The sequence below is a fragment of the Peromyscus eremicus genome, chromosome 7, assembly GCF_949786415.1.
Source record: "Peromyscus eremicus chromosome 7, PerEre_H2_v1, whole genome shotgun sequence".
NCBI classification, from domain to species: domain Eukaryota; kingdom Metazoa; phylum Chordata; class Mammalia; order Rodentia; family Cricetidae; genus Peromyscus; species Peromyscus eremicus.
In genome coordinates this window covers 71,485,348-71,506,979 of record NC_081422.1, presented here as the reverse complement: position 1 = coordinate 71,506,979, position 21,632 = coordinate 71,485,348, and the positions used below count along the sequence as shown (strand labels likewise).

Below are 21,632 nucleotides of genomic sequence, written 5' to 3'. Positions count from 1 at the left end.
ATTCGTGTGGGTGCATGCGTGTGTGTGTGTGTGTGTGTGTGTGTGTGTGTGTGTGTGTGTGTGTATGCGCGCGTGCGTGTGCCTGTGTTGTTTTAGTAACAGGCTCTCTTCCCACCTCAGTCGTTGGTTCGCTCACTCCCTTATGTGATGAATCAATGCTTCCAGTACAGGGGCTTCTGAGTGACTGCGGGAACAATTACTTCCAAATGACCTCCTGCATCTTAGCGGGGAGCATTGAGACCTCACCCAAGGTAAAAGGAAGTCTTTGCTTAATGCTTTCAGTAACTTTTAAAGGCACCGTGTTCCTGGTATATGCCTGAGGGTGTGAGGGTAAGCTACCCGGGTGCTGATCAATTTGTCTGTGTATCGAAATGAGATGTTACCTACAGTTAGAGAAACGGGCAACCGATAAAGACAAAACTGTTCATTGGATGCTAAGGATGCGCTTGGCGTAGGGCTAGAATGCTCGCGACGCCTTTTCTTAGTAAGAGGCTAGTGGCCCTCTGTGCTGCGGGTGTCAATATGGGGCTGGGAACGGGAGAGAACTTTTAGGGAAATAGGAGAAACAAAAGCGCACAGCCCGAAGCTGAGCAAAGGAGCATGCAGCCTGTAAGGCAGTTTCTCACATTACTAGCCTGTGTGGTGAGAAGGGGTCAGTCTTACAGATTTGGGGTATTTCAAGCCAAATTTAGGATACTATTTTAATCCGTTTAGTTCTTGTTTCTGTCATTAAAATAGTTTCCCAGTGATAAGATGTTTAACTGGCATTGGCAGCTGAAAGTGTTAATTGGCAATTAAGAAGTGAATGCCATTAGCTCGCATCTGCTTCTGCTTTGTTGGAAAATGATTTTTTCGTCACCATAGAGATTCATTTTGGGGCTCCGTTGGATCTGCCGCACAGTATGCAATAAATGGCAAATGGCTTTTTCTCAACCGAACAAGGGAATCAGCAGTGTCTTTTCAAGTGAACCTTAGATTTCTGGTAAGATACAGGTGATAGATAAAGATGATGAAAGGAGGCCTGTGTTAATTTTGCTCTGCTTCCTTGAAAATAAATAACAAAGGGTTGCCCCTTCCTGATGTTCTGGGAATGCGTATAGGGACAGGAATTAATCCCTGAATTTAGTTCTATTCAGTAGTAACCCAGGGAGATAAGCCTTTAATCATATATATATATATATATATATATATATATATCATACATAATCATATAGATATAGTCTCTCATATATAGGTATATATCTTTTTCTATATGTGTATTTGAAACATCATATATTTTTTAACTAAAATAAGGAAGTGGAATTGTTTTCCTACATTGGTGAAAACATTTTACGTAGGGTTCAGAGGTTCCCGTGGGGAGAAAGTAATGATAAAATTGAAGGCAACCTCCTTCTTCATCGTGTAGTGACGTTTAGAAATTTTCTGTGGTACTGTGGTAAGAGCCATCCTGTTCATTCTTGCACTGGCTCCTCTTTATACTTGGTTCTTGTTTTATTTACTAAAATTATAGTTTCCAACTTTTAAAAAGTCTATAGGCTGTAAAGTATCACTTGTAGATTTTTTTAAATTTAGAGATAAGACAAATTGAACTGGTCAGTTGTATAAGGCATTTGGAGAAGTAAGTTTTGATCACCGTACATGCTTTAGAAGGTATGGCTACTTGCTGTTCATTAATTATCTATGGGTTTGTAACCCTGGGGTATTTACACTGAAGTCTTTCATATAGAACTATTTATTTTCTTTTGGATAGACTTCAGGTAGACCAACACATTTCATAGGAAAATGAGGGCAGGTCTAAGCACCTGGACGTACGGTCACTCCTTTCTTGATTCCTATCAAATTACCATTTTGTCCACATGAAAAGAAAGGATAATTATTTGAATTACTATAGCTACTCCCCCCCCCCGCCCCATTGTTGTAGCCAAATACTCGACAAAAAGCAATGTAAGAGAGGAAGGGTTTATTCTGGCTTGTGGTTTGAATGTTTGAATGTGTAGCTCAACATGCTCCCAGAGGCACAGCAGCCGGAGTGTGAGTCGGCCTGTTAAACTGTACCCTCATTCAGGAAGCAGAAAGAGATGGATGCTGCTGTTGATCTGGCTTCTTTATCTTTCCTTCTGTTTGGAACCCCAGTCCACTGGCTGCTGCTGCCCACTCAGGTGCATCCTTCCCTATCAGTCAAGCCTTTCTGGAGGCACTTTCATAGACACACCAGCGGTGTGTCTCCTAAAAGATTTCAAAATCCTATCAAATTGATAACAAAGTTCAACCTCTGAATATCCTCAGGGATATCCCATTTCCAACCACTCTCCATCTCAGAAGGTCGATGACAAGATTAGATATGTAACTAACCCTCCCTAGAATAATCTAGAAAGTCTGGAGCATTATGTGTTGTTGATCAGCCTAATGGCTTTTCCTAGCCTTATAAGAGGTCTAACCTTTATTCCCACTAAGGAAAAAAAGTGACTTACTACTTTCTGATGATGAGCTACTGCTTGTGAACTCTGGCTGGCTATCTTAAGGGTTAATGGCAAATATTAAGTTTTAGTTTATATTTTGTTCATATTATTTTCCCTCCCCAAATCCTATCAGACAATTCCCCTTCCAACCCACATAACTTCATCAACTTTCTCTCAAAAAAAAGAAAGAAAGGAATGAATGAAGGAAGGAGAAAAGAAAGAATAAAGACCTTTTTACTGGTGATTGGGGTATGAAGTCATCCACTGTCACTGTGGTTCTCAGATCATCTTATCAAGGTCAAGGTCCAGACTTCATTGTAGCTTGAGTTTTCCTGCCTGGCCCACAGTCAGGCAAATCTCTGTTACCCGCCAGTCCCACAGCCACTCAGACCCAACCAAGCAAACACAGAGACTTATATTGCTTACAAACTGTATGGCCGTGGCAGGCTTCTTGCTAACTGTTCTTATAGCTTAAATTAATCCATTTCCATTAATCTATGCCTTGCCACATGGCTCGTGGCTTACCGGCATCTTCACATGCTGGTTGTCATGGTGGCGGCTGGCAGTGTCTCTCTGACTCAGCCTTCCACTTCCCAGCTTTATTCTCCTCCTTGCCCCGCCTATACTTCCTGCCTAGCCAACGGCCAATCAGTGTTTTATTGATTAATCAACAACACATTTGCCATACATCCCACAGCACTTCATAGTCATCCAGAATTTCTATACTATTATTTTTGTGGGAACACTTCTTTTTTTAGAGTAAAATATGGCGTTTAAAAATGATCAAAATAGAGCACATGCTCAGTTAATACTGAAGGTTCAAATGCTTAGATAGTTTCCCTTTAACCCACATGTGTTGAAAACCAAGTGTCAGAATTGGTACATGGCAGGAATTCAGATGACACCTGGCTTTCTACTGAAAATGAGAACATCCGGTTCACACAAACAGTGGTTTCACAGAAGGCAAGGTAGGCCTGGTTTTCCTTTAGAATGGTTAGATTGCCAGCCTCCCCAAGTTATGACTGAGTGGCTCTTTCCAGGCATTCTTAAGCATTTTTCAATCTTTTCACCAAATCCTGAAATTTTTTTTTTAAAGAAAAGATGTTGATATGTCTATATGCCTGTGTGGTCTGTGCAAGTGTGAGCATTGGTGCCTCGGAGTCTAGATGAGGGTGTTGATTCCCCTGGACTTGGAGTTCCAGGTGGTTGTGAACTGCGAATCCGAACTCAGATCCTCTCCGCAAGAGCAGTATCTTCTCTTGACCATTGAGGCATCCCTTTGGTTTTGAACTCTATCCTCAAACTACTTAGACCTATTTGGTTCCTTATTTTAGTGAAAGGATTATTATTTCTTGTAGTTATTCAGATAAAACATTTTATAGTCATTTTAAATCTTGCCTTTCTCTCATCTTTCACTGCCAATTATATATTTTCCTAAAAAAACAACTCTAGAATTTAATACTTCCTATCATTATCACTATCAGTATGAACCCAAGTTTGTCCCACTAGTTTCTTCTTCATGGGCTTCTATGAAGCCTGATAAGAAATGTTCATAGCACTCAGGGAAATACTATATATTTTGCACATTTATTTATTACTGCTCTCCTCCCTCCGCTGGTTAAATTCATGGCAGTAGGTATTTTTGTTCATTGTTAAATTGCTAGTCCCTGAAGTTGATTAGACTTTATTGAATATGCAAGAATAAGGCAGTGTACCCAGGTGAGTGCCAACTGTAAAAGCAGCATCACAGTAGAACTGAAGAGCATGGAGGAGAACAGATATGTGTGTTTGGGGGAGGGGTATGAGGTGTGGGGATAGGTGTGAGATTCAGGGATCTGGAAACACAGGTCCTTTAGCACTGTGTGCATATCCGTTTCTATTTGTGAGTAGTCTGCTGACTGTTTCCTATTCACTATTACTGCTTTTCCTCCTGCGGTCACAAAGCAAGCACTTAATGAAATTACTTTTAAGTAAATTAAGTATAAATGAATAAGAAGGCACATCCTTTAGTGCAGGAGCTGATGTTCTGATAGACATCTTTCACCTTAAGTCCACACTTTAGCATGAATATGATGCATATTGGAATTTTCTTGCGTGTTTGTTGGTCATAAGTCCATAATCCAAGCCTATTACCTTAAGGCTAAATGGATAGATGACACATTTGAAGCAGACCAGGTCGTGTGTTTGGAATGACCTCGCTGCACATAGTAGGGACTTAGCTATTGTCTGGTGAATAGCTTTCCAGGTTGCTGCTTTGTGCTGCTCCCCCCCACACCCCAGGACAGACTGCTTTCCTTGCTATGGGAGTTTTAAAGGGGGTCCTCATGCAGTATGAATATTTTTATGTGGATTTTATTGGCATCAATACAGGACAGCAGGCAGCTTATCAAAGTGAATGAGATAGATACGAAACGTGAAGAGTAAAGTCAAGATAAACCCTTGACAAGGCTGAAAGTCTAATTTCTTACATATCTCATAGGTCTCTCCTGGAGATTCTGAAGCCAAACCTCTGATCTTCACATTTGTCCCCACTGTCAGAAGACTACCAACCCACATTCAGTTGGCTGACACTTCCAAATTCCTTGTTAAAATTCCTGAGGAACCAAGTGATAAGAGTCCAGAAAGAGTACATAGGGTAGGATTACTTTTTTTCTTTAAAATTTTTGAATGACAGTCTAAAATTATCTATAATAACAACTTGGAAATTTTCATCAATGTGTATTTCCTCTGTTTAAAGTAAGATGATCGTGAAATTTAAGGATGATTAAAAATATACTTCTGAGGGCTGAGGGTTTAGCTCTACAGTGGAACATGAGCTTAGCCTGAGCTATGTGGGTTGCATCTCCAGGACTGCCATATGTATGCACATACATATGTATGTATAATGTATATATTTGAACAAATGTATAAAGCCTTATGTCTCTTATTATGTGTCCCCAAACATGTTGCTATCTCAACCTTATTAAATAAGTCATGTGTCAAGAGCTTACCATAGCCAGACACAGTTCCATAGTTCCAAGTTCTCACTCTTTTTGTACGTGTGTGTGTGTGTGTGTGTGTGTGTGTGTGTGTGTGTATGCATGAGTATGAGTGTATCATCACATTGATCATCTTTAAGAAAGTTAATATTATCTTGTTGTTTTGTTTGTAAGCCTAACCTTTAACGACTGATCCATCTCTCCATCTCAAAAGTTGATAGTCTCAACTCATCTTATAAATGAAGAAAGTAATAATGACCTCAAGTATCTTGCTCAGAGAATCAGGCTAGTAACACATTCCAAGTGGCTAATAACAGCTCACAGGACTCACTAGTTACTGAGAAGACAATGAGAGCAGAGACAGGAAGAGTGTGTGGTAAAACCTGAGGTAGTGGTGGATGCTGTGAAAGACTCTCCATTAGAGTAAAGAGAGAATGGAGAAAGCCACATCAGACAAGTTTTACCCATGTCATTTAGACTGCATCAGTATCAGGAGCAGCCAAACAGTATGGTCTGGGGTTATAAATTACCTCTTCAGTTCAGTTGTATTTAATCAATTTTTGACTCTGTCTCTATACATGCAACATATACATGTTAACATATGTTAAATTGACCACCATAGTTGAACTTATTAGGATTTAGTGACTTATTTTTTTCTTTTGAACTAATTTGAGCATTATAGAAAAGTTGCTTAAAAAAAGAACAATCATAGAATAGTTATTAAAACAAGGAAATTGGCATTGGGTCTTTCAAGCACCATCTGTCCATGGCTGTTATTTTAGAAAAAGAAATTGATAGCTTGATAAAACTATATCAATTCGGGTCTCGTAAACATTCTGAATATTCATAGAAAAATGTATTGAAATATTGAAAAGTCCCAGTTCAAAAATGACAGTTCAAAATGAAATAGTGTACTGAAAAGGAAACCCATTTTATATTAAATTTGTCTGTTCCTTTATACACAGGCATGTACATCTTGTCGATGTTGGCATGAGTCTAGGCCCAAAGTGGACCCTGGGTGTCTCCTCAGTTGCTCTTCTGCCACATCTTTTGAGACAGGGTCTTTCATTGAACCTGGAGCTCACCGCTTTGGCTAGAGTGGCCGGTTGGCTGCTTAGCAAGCCCCTGAGCTGCAGTGATGGTGTTATAGACATGTGTATGCCACTTAGCTTTTCTTTTGTGGGTGCTAAGGATCAGAAATCAAGTCTTGACACTCCTAAAGCAGTTGCTTTACCCATTCACACGTCTCTCCAGCCCCTGTATCTTAAAAACAGTCCTACTCATGAGCTCCTTCCAACTAGCTTGGATTATTTATTCTGATAACTGATGTACTTTGTGTCAAGGTTACCTTTCCTTTCAAAAGCTTAGAAATTTATTTTGGTATTTTTTTAATAGGACCCCCACACACCATTATTGGTAAAGGATATGCTGGTTGTTTGATAACTAGCTAACAACCTTGTCCTGTCCACATGACAGCCGCTTTGTGACTATCTTCACTGATCAGCCTTCTTGCTCTGCCCATTCCATTCTGGTTTCTTTCCACTCTCCCTTCCTCATGATTTCCTGGGAAGCAGGAAGCTTTACTTGTGGTGGTATTGTGTTCCCCAAAATATTGTGTACCTTAATAAACTTATCTGGGGTCAGAGAACAGAAAAGCCACAAGATACTTAGGCTAGAAAATGTTAGCACACATCTTTAATCCTAGCATTCCAGAGACAGAAATCCCTCTGGATCTCTGTGAGTTCAAGGCCGCATTGGAAACAGCCAGGCATGGTGACTCACGCCTTTAATCCCAGAAAGCAGCCTTTAATCCCAGGGAGTGGTGGTAGAAAGCAGAAAGGTTTATAAGGCGTGAGGACCAGAAACGAGAAGCATTTGGCTGGTAAAGCTTCAGGCTTTCGAGAAGCAGTTCAGCTGAGAGCCATTGGGATGAGGACACAGAAGCTTCCAGTCTGAGGAAACAAGACAAGCTGAGGAATTGGCTAGGTGAGATAGCTGTGGCTTGTTCTGTCTCTCTGATCTACAGCATTGACCCCAATAACTGGCCTCGGGTTTGACTTTATTAATAAGAACTTTTAAGACTCATGCTACATTTACTTGTTGATATTAAGTCTGAACTCTAAGTCTTTGGGGCAGTATAAACAGATGAGCTCATAAAAGGAAGCATGTGTTTCAGGCCATTTCTCTCAGGCAAGCCTGGTATTTTGATGTATTTAAAACTTTTCAATGAATCTCTTAAACTTTTTAGCATATTTTAACAAAAAGATGCATTTTGTTACCTCCAAGTCAGCATTTTTATCTCCCTACATTTGTTGCAGTGTGAGTACAGTGGCCATATGACCTTCAGCTGTGACAGTCAACAGGAGAGAGACCAGAGGATACTGGCTTATCCCTCGGAGGTCAGTGGAAGGAACTCACAAGGAAAGAAATTTGATACGAACGAACCACAAGGGATGCAGAAAGGTGACCTCTTCAAAGCAGAGTATGTTTTTATTGTGGATTCTGATGGGGAAGATGAAGCTACAAGCAGAGAAAGTGAACAAGGCACCGTGGGGGGAACCGGCAACATAGCTACCCGGCCCAAGTCTCTGGCTATTTCTTCCAGTCTGGCCTCTGATGTGGTGCGTCCCAAAGTACGTGACGTTGATCTCAAGGCCTCAACATATCCCAAAATTCCTCATGGGATGGCCCCTCAGCAAAAGCACGGACAGGTAGATTTCATGGGAGTGTCCTTTTCATTATCTTTTGTTGTAGGTGTCTGCAAACATTTTCCAGTTTAAGGAGTGTATGATAGTCAAAGAAAACTATATTAAAACCTTCAGATCTCAAGATCACAACTAATAACAGTGTAAATAAGCATTGTGAAGTTGATGAGATGGAAAATTATACTGTGAATCAACTGGACAGAAAAAGTAACACATTTAGCTAGAGTAGATTTGGGGAAATATTGTCTTTTCCTTTTGAGGAATTTTTGGAGAAGGCTGACAGTATAGAGGGTGTGTGGAGGGCTGGGTTCTTCAAGAAGCACGTTTCAAACATGAAATATCTAAGAAGCATTACGTGTATCCTAGGAGTAAACACAGTACTTTTAAAGAAACAGAAGAGTAGTGAAAGGAGAGGCCAAGAAATAAGAGTATGTAAGGAACATAATTTTCCCACATGTATCTTAAGGAAGGTATCTATCTGTGTGGTTCTGGAATATGCTAAGACAGAACTAACTTCAGTGAAGTTACGGAGAATTCCCACTCTGAAATTTATCAGCAAGACAGAAGCATCCTCTAAAGTGGAGAGCCAATAGTGTGGTAGGAGAAGCCCATTCTGTGATGGCAGAAGAGATAGGAAGAGAATTTAAAGGAAGACATGGGAAGATTCTGATGTTGACTGGCTACTGAGTATAACTGAAATGCCAGGTGCCTCTGAAATGCAAGGTGTGACAAGAAGGCCAGGGACACAGAGGCTGACTTTGAAGTTGCCGCAGGGAGAGGTCTCACTGTTTGACAGTGGAGAATGAGCTGGTTCCAAGACATCCCGTTTAGGTTCTATAAGCCAAATGCTTATAAGCATTATAAAGTAGCTTAAGGGACATTTTTTTTGTTTGTGAATTGGTCTTTTGTGATATTAAGATTTAGCAAGATGGTAGAGTAGGTCTTCCACATTTGCTTTCACTCACGTCTATTCCTGCAGCCTTCCCTAATTCATGATGCTGTAATTTTTTTTATTACTTTCAAGCATCCAGTTTAATCCACTGCCTGTTAGTAATGGAAGATGCTCACTGGAGTACTGCTATTTTGGATCTAAAATATAAAACTTCCCTCTCTCTCTCACATACACACATCTCTTTCATTCTTTAAAAAATTTTTTATGGATATGGGTGGTTTTTTTTCTTAATATATGTCTGTGTACTATGCCTGTTGCCCATGGAAACAAGAGAGAGCATTGGATCTTCTGGAACTGGAGTTATAGATGTTTGTGAGCTACTGTGTGAATGTTGGGAATTGAACTCAGGTTCTCTGCAGGAGCAGCCAGTGCTGTTAACCACTGAGCCATCTCTCTGGCCCCTAAAATATTACTTTTTAAAAAAATGTATTCTCAGTGAGGTACTGTAACAAAGTACTGTGGTAATGTAACTTAGGGTGTTTTCAACAGGCAGTACAGACTTGGATATTGCTTTCTTGCCTCAGAAAAATTGATAGACAAGCAAAAGGAGTGTCATAGATTTCTGTTGCCAGGGAAGACAGTTGAATGTGGCCACTTTGATAAGAATATGTAGCATGATAACAATAAAAGTAAAGGAAACATTTTTATGAAGAAATTTGGAGATTTTATTTCTTCTTTTCCTGTTCATAGATTAATTTCTTTGAACTGGCCAGTTATTCTGATTTTGTGTAATCAGATTTAGAGAGGTCAAAGTATATGGTGAGTTCATACTTTGGAATATTTCTTTCCTAGAAGATAGATGAAGTCACCTAAGTGCCAAACCAAAAGGTAGAGACCAACCTAGTTGATTAGTAACTAAAGATTATGGTTATATGCTATAGACTGGTGCTCTATTCTGATGTCAGAAAACTGATATTGTTTTTCTGTTTCATTTTCTGTGATGACATAGATCATAAAATAAGAGCTGTTACTCACAAGCATAAAATAACAAAAAAACGACCGGAGCATCAATTAAGATAGTAGTGGGAGTTTGTGAAAATTTGACAACAAATCCCAAGACTGGGTTGCTAGATACTAGCAACATTAATTTTTTTTTCATTTAGAAATGTAGTCAATGAAGTAAATCTCTGGTCTTTCTTATAAAGAAAATGAATCCATATGTGGAACTCCCTGTAAGTTAACATAACTGGTTAGTCAGAAATGAAGTATTCCTAAAGAATGACTTCAACTCTTCACTGACCTCTGCCCTTTTCATAGTCTAGACTCTTAATCTAGCTTCATCTTGCACTGTTTTTCTTCAGCTCTTGTATACTACCACTCAGCACAAACAGCCCACTCATCCATTGCTGATCTCTTGGTTGCTCTCTTGAATGATGTCTTCCCAGAACCCACATCCATGTTGTTTGATATTGATACTTAGCCTTAGCTGGACTAATTCCTAGAGATGAGTTAGCACTCCTCTGTTTTTGTGATTTTCTTTGATGGGAGATTTAAGAAAATCTCTACCGTTATTTCTTTCAACCTTTAATAATTGATTTTCTGTCTTCTTAATTAGATTGGAAATAACTTGAAATTAAAGCTTCCTTCTTCTTAATTTCTTTAGAGAAGTGCTTTGTATGAAAGTGGGTACTAAGGTATAGGAAAAACCCAAATATTGTTAAATTCACATTCTATTCATCTCTGAAGTCCTTGCTCAGATACTAACCCATGAAATTTGTTTGAGTGCCCTCTCCCCCTGTACAATTCTAATAGTTCTTTAACACATAATTTTGAAATGGCCCAAGTATAGCATGTATTGTTACTGTTTCGCACATGTCTTATCTCCCATAACAGTTTGTAAAGTCCATAAAGATGTTGCTCATGTTCACTTCATTTGTATTAAACATTTTGCTCCCTATTGACTTAGTATATTCTGAAAATACTAACATAAATTTTGTGGTTTGGTATATCCTAAATATGTTTTTAGAAGTATGTCTGGCATGCAGAGATTAAAGGCATGCACTACCACACCCAGCTCTAAGATTTTCTTTAATTCCTTTTTACAAGTTGGAAACTTAGCTGGGTGGGATCTTGCTCTGAGGTAACTACTCCATTTATTCCATTTCTTAATCTGTTTAGCTTTTTTAAGACAGAACTTAGCTCCTGGTGCTCCTTTTTTCCTCAAATTATACATTTTGTATTTTTACTTTTTGAGTTTACTCCTTTTCATTACAAATCTTCATAAGAGTAACCACTCATAACCATTTGACAGAGTCAATACTAGGCTGTTTTGAAATTTCCTCTGCCAGTAGAATTAATCCAAAACTGTTCACTTTAGTCTTAGGCAGACTTTTTTGAAAAGGGCAAAATACAGCCACATTTTTTTACCAAAATATCATAAGAACAATTTCTAGGCAACATACTAAAATTCTTCTCCTCTGAAACCTCTTAAGTCAGCCCCACATAGTTCAAATGATTTTCAGCACCATTGTCTTTTTTTTTTTAAGCTGTGCTTAAAGCATTCCACTATGCTCCTAATCCAAAGCACCAAAGTCCATAATAGTCTAAACAAAAACATGGTCAGGCCTATCATAGCAATATCCCAGTCTCTGGTACCAATTTCTGTCTGGTACCAAATTCTAGTTAGGGTTTCTATTGCTGTGAAGAGGCACCATGACCATGGTAACTCTTATAAAGAAACACATTTAATTGGGGTGGCTTAAAGTTTCAGAGGTTTAGTCCATTATCATCATGGTGGGACATGGCGGCATGCAGGCAGACATAATGCAGGAAAGGGGCTGAGAGTTCTACATCTTGAATCACAGGCAACAGGAAGCAAATTTAGTGTCACACTGTGAGTAGCTTGAGCATAGGGGACCTCAAAGCCCACCCCCACAGTGACACACTTCTTCCAACAAGGCCACATCTACTCTAACAAGGCCACATCTCCTAATAGTGCCACTCACTTTAGTGGCCATTTTCTTTTTAGCCACTACAAAGTGAAATGGTTAAGTGAAAACATACTTAAAAAATCAATAAATAAAGTGTGAGTAAAAAGCAAATATGCTTTTGAAAATGAAATAAATCATTGAGTAAAAAACTTAACTAAAAATTAGATAGAAGAGATTTAAATGTTTATGAAAAAGTCTAAAAATTTTTCATGTCTATAGACAAGAGACTTTGAAAAAAGGAAGTTTGTAATTGAAATATAGAGCAAGGCCAATAAAGTGGGTCACCTCAAGCCCGTTTAAATCTGAAAATTAGGAGGTTATTTGATGACCTTAGTGAGAAGAGTAGAAGTAGGGTGATAGGGTCAGAAATAGAACTGAAAACTGATGGGAAGTGAGGTCGGGGAAGTCATTGTTTAGGAGGCACAGATACAGGAAAGCAGACATGAGACAGAAACCTTATTTGCCTGATCCTTTCAGCAAGTCATTTGAGGTCAGGATTACTTTCTTCATTTAAAAATGAGGTGAAAATATCAATTTCTGAGCTGGAGAGATGTTCAGCTGTTAAAAGTTAGGCTCACAATCAAACTATCAAGAGAGCATCAGCTTTCTTTAAGGGGATTATTAAGATGGTGCATTTACACACACAGAGAGACAGAGACAGACAGACAGACACAGAGAGAGACAGAGATAGACACACACAGGGACAGAGAGACAGAGACAGACACACACACAGAGACAGAGATAGACAGACAGAGACAGACACATAGAGAGAGACAGAAAGACACAGAGATAGACAGACATACACAGGGACAGAGAGACAGAGATAAACAGAGAGAAAGTCAGAGAGACAGAAAGACAGAGATAGACAGTCAGACAGACAGACAACTTGGAACCATGGAACTGTGTCTGGCTATGGTAAGCTCTTGACACACAACCTTCTCTACTTAGGATGGTTGGGATGGAAACATGCTTGGGGACACACTATAAGAGACAAAAAGAGCAAGAGGCTTTATACGTTTGTTCAGATACAGCTTGGATATGAGAACTGTGGAGAGAATGTGGACAATAAGATCAAAAGAACTCAGTAAAGTAAAATATTAAAGGTTATAATACAAAATTCTAGTCAATTTGCACATTACTGCATGTATTTGTTAGATTTAGTAATGTGCAATATAACAATACTTTGGCCAGTGATAGGTGCACATGCAGTTGTGGTCCTAATCAAAATTACAGTGCACAGTACTGTTGTGGAGATCTTGGTTCTATCTGTGCTCTCTGTAATGTTTACACAATGATGAGATCTGATGATGATGCATTTCTTAGAATGTATCCCAATCACAAGTGTCAGTAAGTACTTACATTTTGTAAATCTTAATATTCCCAGGCTTCAGTTTTTATAAGGAATACCTTATTCACACTAGCACAATGTGTCACAGTAGCTTTTGTATGTCTTATACCATTAGAAGAGTTTGTTGACAAAACTTTTTCTCCCTTCTGGGCCCCAACATCTAACACAATACCTGAACTAGTGAGAATATTTAGAAAATACCACATGAATGATTAAACATATGATTCTGGGAAATATATCTGGAAAAGACATTATCATACTAAAATTCTTGAAGTATATTCACAGCTGAGTGAGAGCTCAGGCATAGACAATAGCCCTGGGTCACTGTCTCATAATTAGTGATGTTGCTATTCTTTAAATCATTGTCAGCTTATAGCCTGAGGAATTCAGATAGTGAAGATCTTGAAATAAGTTGCAGTATTAAACTTCCTGTTGTATTCTGTTAACTTCTGGAAGGACTAGCTTTGGACCCACCAGCAGATTTCTGCAATATGGTGTGTTTATATAAAATAGCTAGGAAGCAATATGAACATAATCACCGGTAGAAGACTCCAACTGCATACAAAACAGAAAACACAAAAGTAGTCCAACCGGGCATGAGTAGATGACAGGGGATTAAAGTCTTAACCAAGTAGGTGGGCTCTTACGGTGAGGGATAAACATTTACATACGTGCATCCTTATAGTTGATAGACAAAAAATACAAGCACATAGTTTCATTCATTTACCACTCTTCTCTAGTGATCTTTCCCCTGCCGTCTTGCCGTTTCTCTTCCTGCTTGAGTTTGCTCCTGTGGTATTCTCTTTCTCTCCTTCCATGGCAAGTAAGAGTCGATAGAATGGAGGAGGAGTTCTCTGCATTAGTGGGAGACCCCAGGATCTGTCAAATGCTTACCAAATCTCGACTATTCATGAGTAGTGGTTATTTCCTCCACATGGCACGGTTTGGACTAGTGACCGTATACAAAGGAATTACTTACGTGAAAATCAGGTTGAGTTGGAAATTCCAGCAGGAAAAGCTGTAGGCATTTTAGGGGATGGTCTTCCGACTTGCTGATGTCAGAACATGATTTTGTCTGTGTCTAGGGAGGCAAAGAGTACGTCAGACATTAGCGTCGAGAGCCTAGTGCAGAATAAGTAGAATAATCAGTGTGGTATGAGCTGAGACTCCACAGAGGAGCCCACACAAGCCCTGGTGCCGCGACTTTCCAAGCGATTGCTTCCTGTAGAAGATTAGCTATTATGCCACTGGCCCAGATTCTGTTCTGAGACAAGGGACTTAGTAAAAAACAGAAGATTGTTGGCATTTTCACCACCCACCACACTGACACTTAGTGTTAAAATTTGAAGAGATTAAATTTCTCTTCATAATTCTGTTAGGATGGGAGAGTTAGTAAAACTATAAAAAAAGATGAATACTTATAGAGAATACCAGTGTGCCTGTGATTTAGAGTATATATGGAGAATTCAACTTCTAAAAAGTGATGAGTTAAGGCTTGGAGGAGAATATTAACTTTGGAAGAGTTCTAGTATGGAAGTGGAGAGATGTCCAGCTGAGACAACTGACCTTGAAAGCAATCCACAGTGCCTTGTCATACCCAAATGTTTATTGAGAAAGTCACCACTCTGAACAGGTGCAGGATGTTTGTCCCGTTTTCACACTACTATTGTACAGGACATGGTTGTAAATCAAATGCAGTGATACTATGATCTGACAGGGTGGTGCCAAGTTTTCTTTTACAGCAGCTTTGGGTAGACAGTGGCCAGGAATATAATGGCAGTCAATAGGAATAAGAATGAAGATTTTCCAGAGCATTGACTAGAGACCAAGCTTGCTAGAATGTTAACAAGGCTCACAAAAATGGTAAGACTGAGAAAATTATTGTCGAAACCTAAAATGGAAAATATGGAGAAGTCAGTGAGATGAGACCAAATAGCAAGAGAAGGGCTGTGTAATGAAGGGAACACGTTTGGTTCATGGTAGCACTGATGAGGTCTTAGGAAATAGATGTTCATTGATTAGATTTTAAAAGTTCAATTTGGTGCTGAATTATATGGATTAAAGCTAGAGTTAGGAATATCAGGCAATATTATTTCATTGGTTCAGATAAGAAAGGCTGAGAATTGTAGCGTTATATGTATGCCTTAGAGAGAAAAGGACCAGCCATTAGGTCTGAGGCCACCTTTCTAAGATATAATGATTGTTGTATTAGGACAATGGGGTGTTTTCTATAAGGCTGTGATGATTCTGGGGGAGGGCATGGTTGTGGAGGACCAGCATCTGGCCATGTCCACGTCTCAGATAACAGAGCAGACACGTCAGCTTTGATGTAGACACTCTCATATCTCTTTGGCACATTAGAAAAAGTGAATGTGTAACTCAAGGCAGCTCTCTAATAACATCGTTGTTTTAAAAATGTAAGGCCTCAATGATACGTGATATGGTGGTTAAGTTCATCTACCTCATGATAATAGCAAACTGCATGCATCTTCTCTCATTAGAGTTCTGATACTGCATCCAAAAGTTGAGGACAGCCTTTTGAGAAGAGTGTCCTGAGGATGAGTTTGGAGGAAGCATGTGGCCAAGGGCTCGAGCCCAGTCAGCACTAGAAGATCTTCCAACAATGTAGGAGAAAGAAGGAAATGGTTGAGAACACAGAGTAGTTATAAATGGGGAAGGATGAAAGGGAATGCACTATATACTTCAGTGAAAAAGTTTCCCATTGCTGGTGTTGCCAAAGGGCTTAGAGGGGGAAAGGAAGGGCCCAGTCCAAGTTACTGACTGAGAATTTGAAGAGCGACCCTCCTTCTTTCTCATGGCATTATTCGTTTATGTCTTTGCCTTTTTTTTTGAAAAAAAATAAAAATAATATGGACTCAGGAATGTGAATTCTTTTTTTTTTAAATTAATGATGAATCCCTTGTGTCTGGAAAGTTTCTAAAATTATGGTGCTATACTTACATGTTTGTGTAAGTTAGAATAATATTATAGTGCATTTGGAAATTACTAATGAATATATTGTAAATATAGTAACATTACAACTAAAATGTAAGTAAAATTATATGTAGATCAACATAGTAAATATTATTAGACATCAGCATTTTAGAATTTCCTCAATAATTAACTCTTAAAATGTATGACAAAATTCTGAATTGTTATTAGGAAAGTATCCCATAGTTCAATAGGCTATTAGGGACTTAGAAGCCTTCACCTGGAGGAAGTTGCAGGGATGCCTTTCACTTTTAATAACACATGAAATAGTATGAACCTACATTCTTAATATGCTGGTAATTTGGTAAATAATTGAGATAAATTGATAGATTGTTGCATGTGTTGAAGCTCTTAGAAAACAGAATTACTAGAAAGATAGTCAGATTTTCGTGGCAGTTGGTAGTAATTTACAAAAAATCTCTAGCAAATTCTAACAGCTTTTCTAAATAGGGTACAGCATGCAGAGACACCCTGGAGACTCGAAATGTCCCCATTTTTCTTGTGAGGAGAAATCAGTCATGGAAATGATTAGAGGAGATAGTTCATGGTTAAAACACATACACATGTGCACTAGCATACACACACACACACACACATACACACACACACACACACACACACACACACACACACACACACACACCCTGGAAGAATAGGAACTCTTGAGAGAATGATTTTTCAACATTAGAACTCCAAATAAAACGTTGTCATCTTTTAGTAACAGAAGCATCATGTTGTGTTGCCCAGTCAGTGATGTTTGCTTTTAAATATCCTCCCCAACCATACGAATCAGTTGCATAAACACCAGCTAAGCAGTGTTCCAAGATAAACTGCATGAGGATGATTAAGCTTTCTCAGTTTGATTGAGTTTTGTTTGATTTTTCATTTTCACTGATGTTTTGGTAGTCTGGACTCTGTCAATGATTTCAAATATTATTTACATGGCAAAATTACTTGTTGATCTTCATATTTATAAAAGGAATATTTGGGGTGTATTTGCTCAGAGGCTAAGAAGTTTGGAATGAAATGTTTGAATTTGTTAGGTTTAAGTGTTTTTAGGTCTCAAGATAACATGTCATGAAGTTCATCACAGTGGGTCTGTTAGAAATTTTATTCACATGGATCTGAATCAAAATTCTAAAATATGCCCTTTATCTACAACCCAAAATTTTCTGATTTAAGTTTATAGACATTTTCCTGCTATTTCCTTAGTGCATTCATTAATGTTTTGTATGACTCATATTATTTCTCAATTTTACTAGCCTTGCATACCTTTATTTTATAGTCTGATAAAATCAAATTAATAATTTTAAAGCCTCTGTTTAAAAACTTTAGCATGATTTCAGTATTTGCCTTAAATTGCAGACTACTTAAGTGGTGCAAGAATACATATACAGGCCATTCCATAGGCTAGCTCTACCTTCTTTCACAAAATTATGTTTTAAAATTTTCCTCTTTTTTTAGTGTATGATGGGCAGTTGCCTAGTTTCAAATAGATTTTAAAGTGCTCAGCTTCTTTTCATAAGAAAGAAAGCCTGTTGGTTCTAGAAGAACACAAATCATTGGCTAAGTGTTCACTAAATTATCGTTATATGTTCATTCTGGCATGCAACTCGGGGAAAATAAGCCAAAGTGCCCTTCTACTTTGGACTCAGTGTTCACTCTCTCAATTTATCATTGTGTGTTGGTGTTGGGAGCTTCATCCTTTGAATTCTGGGCACCTTTTCAGATTCATCATGTAGTCCAAGTCTTTAGAATCATAAACAATTGAAATACACTAACATTTAGGATTCTAGTCATCATCAAGCTATGGTGTATATTCTTTCAATGGCAGAAAAATCTATTTCATTTTCAAAAATGAAGTTTTAAATTTGTAATGGAGACAACTTCAGTCCTTTCAGATTATACAATTCCAAATTAGGACAACTATTTTAAATAATCTGAATGAATTACTTTCTACAACAGAATTATGAAAACAAATTTTATGTTGATTTTTGTTTCAGGGAGTAAATGGCTATAGGATGTACTACTTCATGATTTATGTGTTATTTGAAATTCAAAGCCATGTCTCATTAGTAAGCATGAACTCCTTCGTTACTAATGGGGGCTTAAAATGTCTCATTTCATGTAAACTACTAGAAGGCCTGTTTGCACAAGCGCACACTGCAAAGAGTATTTTGATAATTTCGTAAGTGATGTCCTATTTCAATCTATTTTTCTTCTCTCTAGCTAACTTCTCCCACTTACCTCTGAGCAGCTTGCTCATAAACCACCTGCTTTCTCCTTTGTTTCTCCAACTAATCAGAAAACGCCACCGGTCCCAGCTAACGTCAGCGGAGCCTCTGTGCTAGAGGAGTTTCACACTCGCAGGCTGGATGCCACAGGGGCCTCGGTGGAAGAATCAGCTACGTATTTTCACACTACTGCTCACGAGTCCCCCCTTTCTGCGTGGAGGGGCGCCTCGTCATTATTATTTCCCCCTTCCACTCAACTGCCCGGTTCTAGTTCATGTGGCTCAAATGTTGCTGCTCACACACCTGGACTGGCACCCGAAGCACAGAAGAAAATGTCAGCTTCGCATGTCCTTGATCCCAGGGAAGATCTGAAAACCTCTCCTTCACCTGCCTCTGGTGCTTCTCTGAAGTCACCTTCAGCTTCCTACATACCGGTCCGCATTGTCATGCATTCACTGTCTCCAAGTCCCAAACCACTTACCTCCTCTTCCCATGGCTCCTTATCTACTGTCTGTAGCCGAATGTCATCCAGTGGAAATCTTTCAAAGTCCGGGCTGAAGTCCCCGGTACCCTCTCGGCTCTCTCTCCTCACTGCTATTCTCAAATCGAACCCTTCTCACCAAAGGCCTTTGTCCCCTGCATCCTGCCCAACCTTCTCTCTCAATTCCCTGGCCTCATCCACTCTCACACTTGATCAAAAAGTAAAGCAAACTTCACCCACACCTAAGAAATCTCTCTCAAGTTGCTCCTTGACAGCTGGGTCTACAGAGCAAGGAGAACACCAGGCTTCTGCAGAGACCCACCTACCCTGCCACCTCCCTTTCTTTCCCAAGTCTACCCCACTATCTCAGATGTACCCCCTCTCTCCACTAGCCCCCGACAGTAGCAGCTATGCTTCTACGAATATAGAGAAAATACCACGAGGCACACTGAGGAACAGTCCCACACTATCCCAATTACAGACTGACACGTTCTGTTTTGCTGATGTCCCTCCAGTCACACCGGGCTCATCCCCTCTTTCCTCTTTGGAGGGCAGACAGGATGGTAACCTTAGGAGTCCAGAAAAGAACAGGAATACTTGCACACACCCTTTCCCCTTATTATCCTCTGCATCTCCTGTTAATGAGAGCACTGCCCTTTCCTCTCTAGAGAAACGTTTCCACCCCTCCCCAGCTCTCTCAGACCTGATAGACAGATCCAAAAGAGCTTGCTCTCAACAGCACTCAGGCCGGGGGCTGAGCCCTTCGGTTCCTTCTGCTCCTCCTATCTCCCATGCTAGCTCTGCTTGTCATCCCAGCTTAGGGCTCTCCATTCTTCCTCCTGAGAGTTCACTCACCCAGGTACTCCAGCCTAGTCCTTCAGAACTGCACCTAAGTTATGGCAGTGGTACATATCCTTCAAGAACTGGACCTCCAGAAAGCATAATATCCAACCACAGCTCACTTGTTCCAACCCCATCACTTCCTGTCTCTCTAACAAGAACCAAGGAGCTGACGTCACCTTGCGCACTGTCCATGTCAACAGACCCTGAAAATAAGAAGCCCAAGGTATTTTTGCATGTTGCATGTTTATTTTGAAATATTGAAGAATCTTCTTTTCAAGGAAAAATAAATAATTATTATATTCATTGTATGACTATGACTCAAGGGACACACACACACACACACACACACACACACACACACACACACACACGAGACAAATACATTTTTTTTTTTCTGAGCATGGGTTACAGCTTTGGTTCCAGTTAAAAACAGATGGCATTTTACAATATGCTACATTTCTGATAAGTTAATAAGAGTCTCATTATCTGTCAAAATACTTTGTATTGACAGTATAGTTAGTAGACATAATATAGTGCATATAGCATAGATCTAGGATAATGATATAACCAATGCCAGTTTGGAAATTTTCTATTTCCCTTGCCCTTGTTTATTCATAAGGATCACTTTTCTTTCCCTCCTGCAAGGCTAATTTTTCTTCATTTCTCTCCATCCTGCAAGCAAAATAAAATTGGATTTTACTCTTTACATTTAAGGCAAAAAGGAATAGAAATTTTCTTTATATGCAAAAATATTTAATTTACTACAAGCACTAGGTATTTAACATTTTTCAATATGGAAAGAATGAACAAACGGAGCATGAAGAAACAGAAATAAGAGTAATTCTGGTTTTTCAATGTTCTGAAGCAGTCTGTTGAGCAAGGGCATGATGTGGTATTTACTTAACATGAGAGAAGGCACGTTTGAGGAGGGACTTCGTAATTCAGACTTGCTGGAGCATGGAGTTCTACTCTAGGCCATGCTCGCTTCCTATATATTCTATTACCCTCAGGATTGGATAGTTGTTAAGTGAGTAAAACAAATCTATGAAAACTACTGCTAGCTAGTAGTACATGGGACTTTTCAATCCCATATATTTTAGTAATATAGTTTCTAGGTTTTTGAGTATCACAAAAAAATGAGTTCAATTCTGTTATTACCAGATAATGAATATATAAGGTTAGGGAAATAGAACAACTCACAAGATATTGTTATTGATATTGGAATGCCTTTCAGCTCAAAAAGTAGGCATTAGACACTGCATGCCTACCACTGTAGTAGCTCTTTAAGGAGTCTATGTGATAATTAAAAAATTAATAGGTAATTATTTATCTTAAAAAAACTTGTTGACATTTGAATATAAATGCATGATTGTGAAAGTTGTGTACCACATACTAAAAACTGTCAATCTAATCACTTATTGAATTTGTTGACTTGTTATTTTTTAAAATTTAAGATAGGGTCTCCCTACATAGACCATGTGGCCTTGAACTTGTGATTCCTGCTTCAGCCCCCGCCTCTCAGTGCAGACAACCCTTCCCCCATGCTCTGCCACTGAGAATCATTCTCAGTGCTTTCTTGATCTTCTGGTTTGCTTTTTAATTGCTGTGATAAAACACCATAACCAAAATTAATGTGAAGAGGAAAAGGTTTATTTCACATGACAGCTTAGAGTTCATCATGAAGGGAAATCAGGTAGGCAGTGGGGCAGAG

The 21,632-nt window shown here is 39.0% G+C and overlaps 1 protein-coding gene across 1 annotated transcript in view; it reads left to right on the top strand.

Annotated features, from left to right (window-relative positions):
* Nucleotides 1-206: 206 nt before the first annotated feature.
* The window catches only part of Mlip (muscular LMNA interacting protein), a 138,092-nt gene continuing 116,666 nt past the window's right edge, over nucleotides 207-21,632 (top strand). Inside the window, exons 1-4 of the mRNA XM_059267023.1 lie at nucleotides 207-251; nucleotides 4,939-5,094; nucleotides 7,756-8,148; nucleotides 18,669-20,144. Coding sequence (XP_059123006.1) covers nucleotides 207-251; nucleotides 4,939-5,094; nucleotides 7,756-8,148; nucleotides 18,669-20,144 — 2,070 coding nt within the window. The remainder of the gene's footprint in view (nucleotides 252-4,938; nucleotides 5,095-7,755; nucleotides 8,149-18,668; nucleotides 20,145-21,632) is intronic.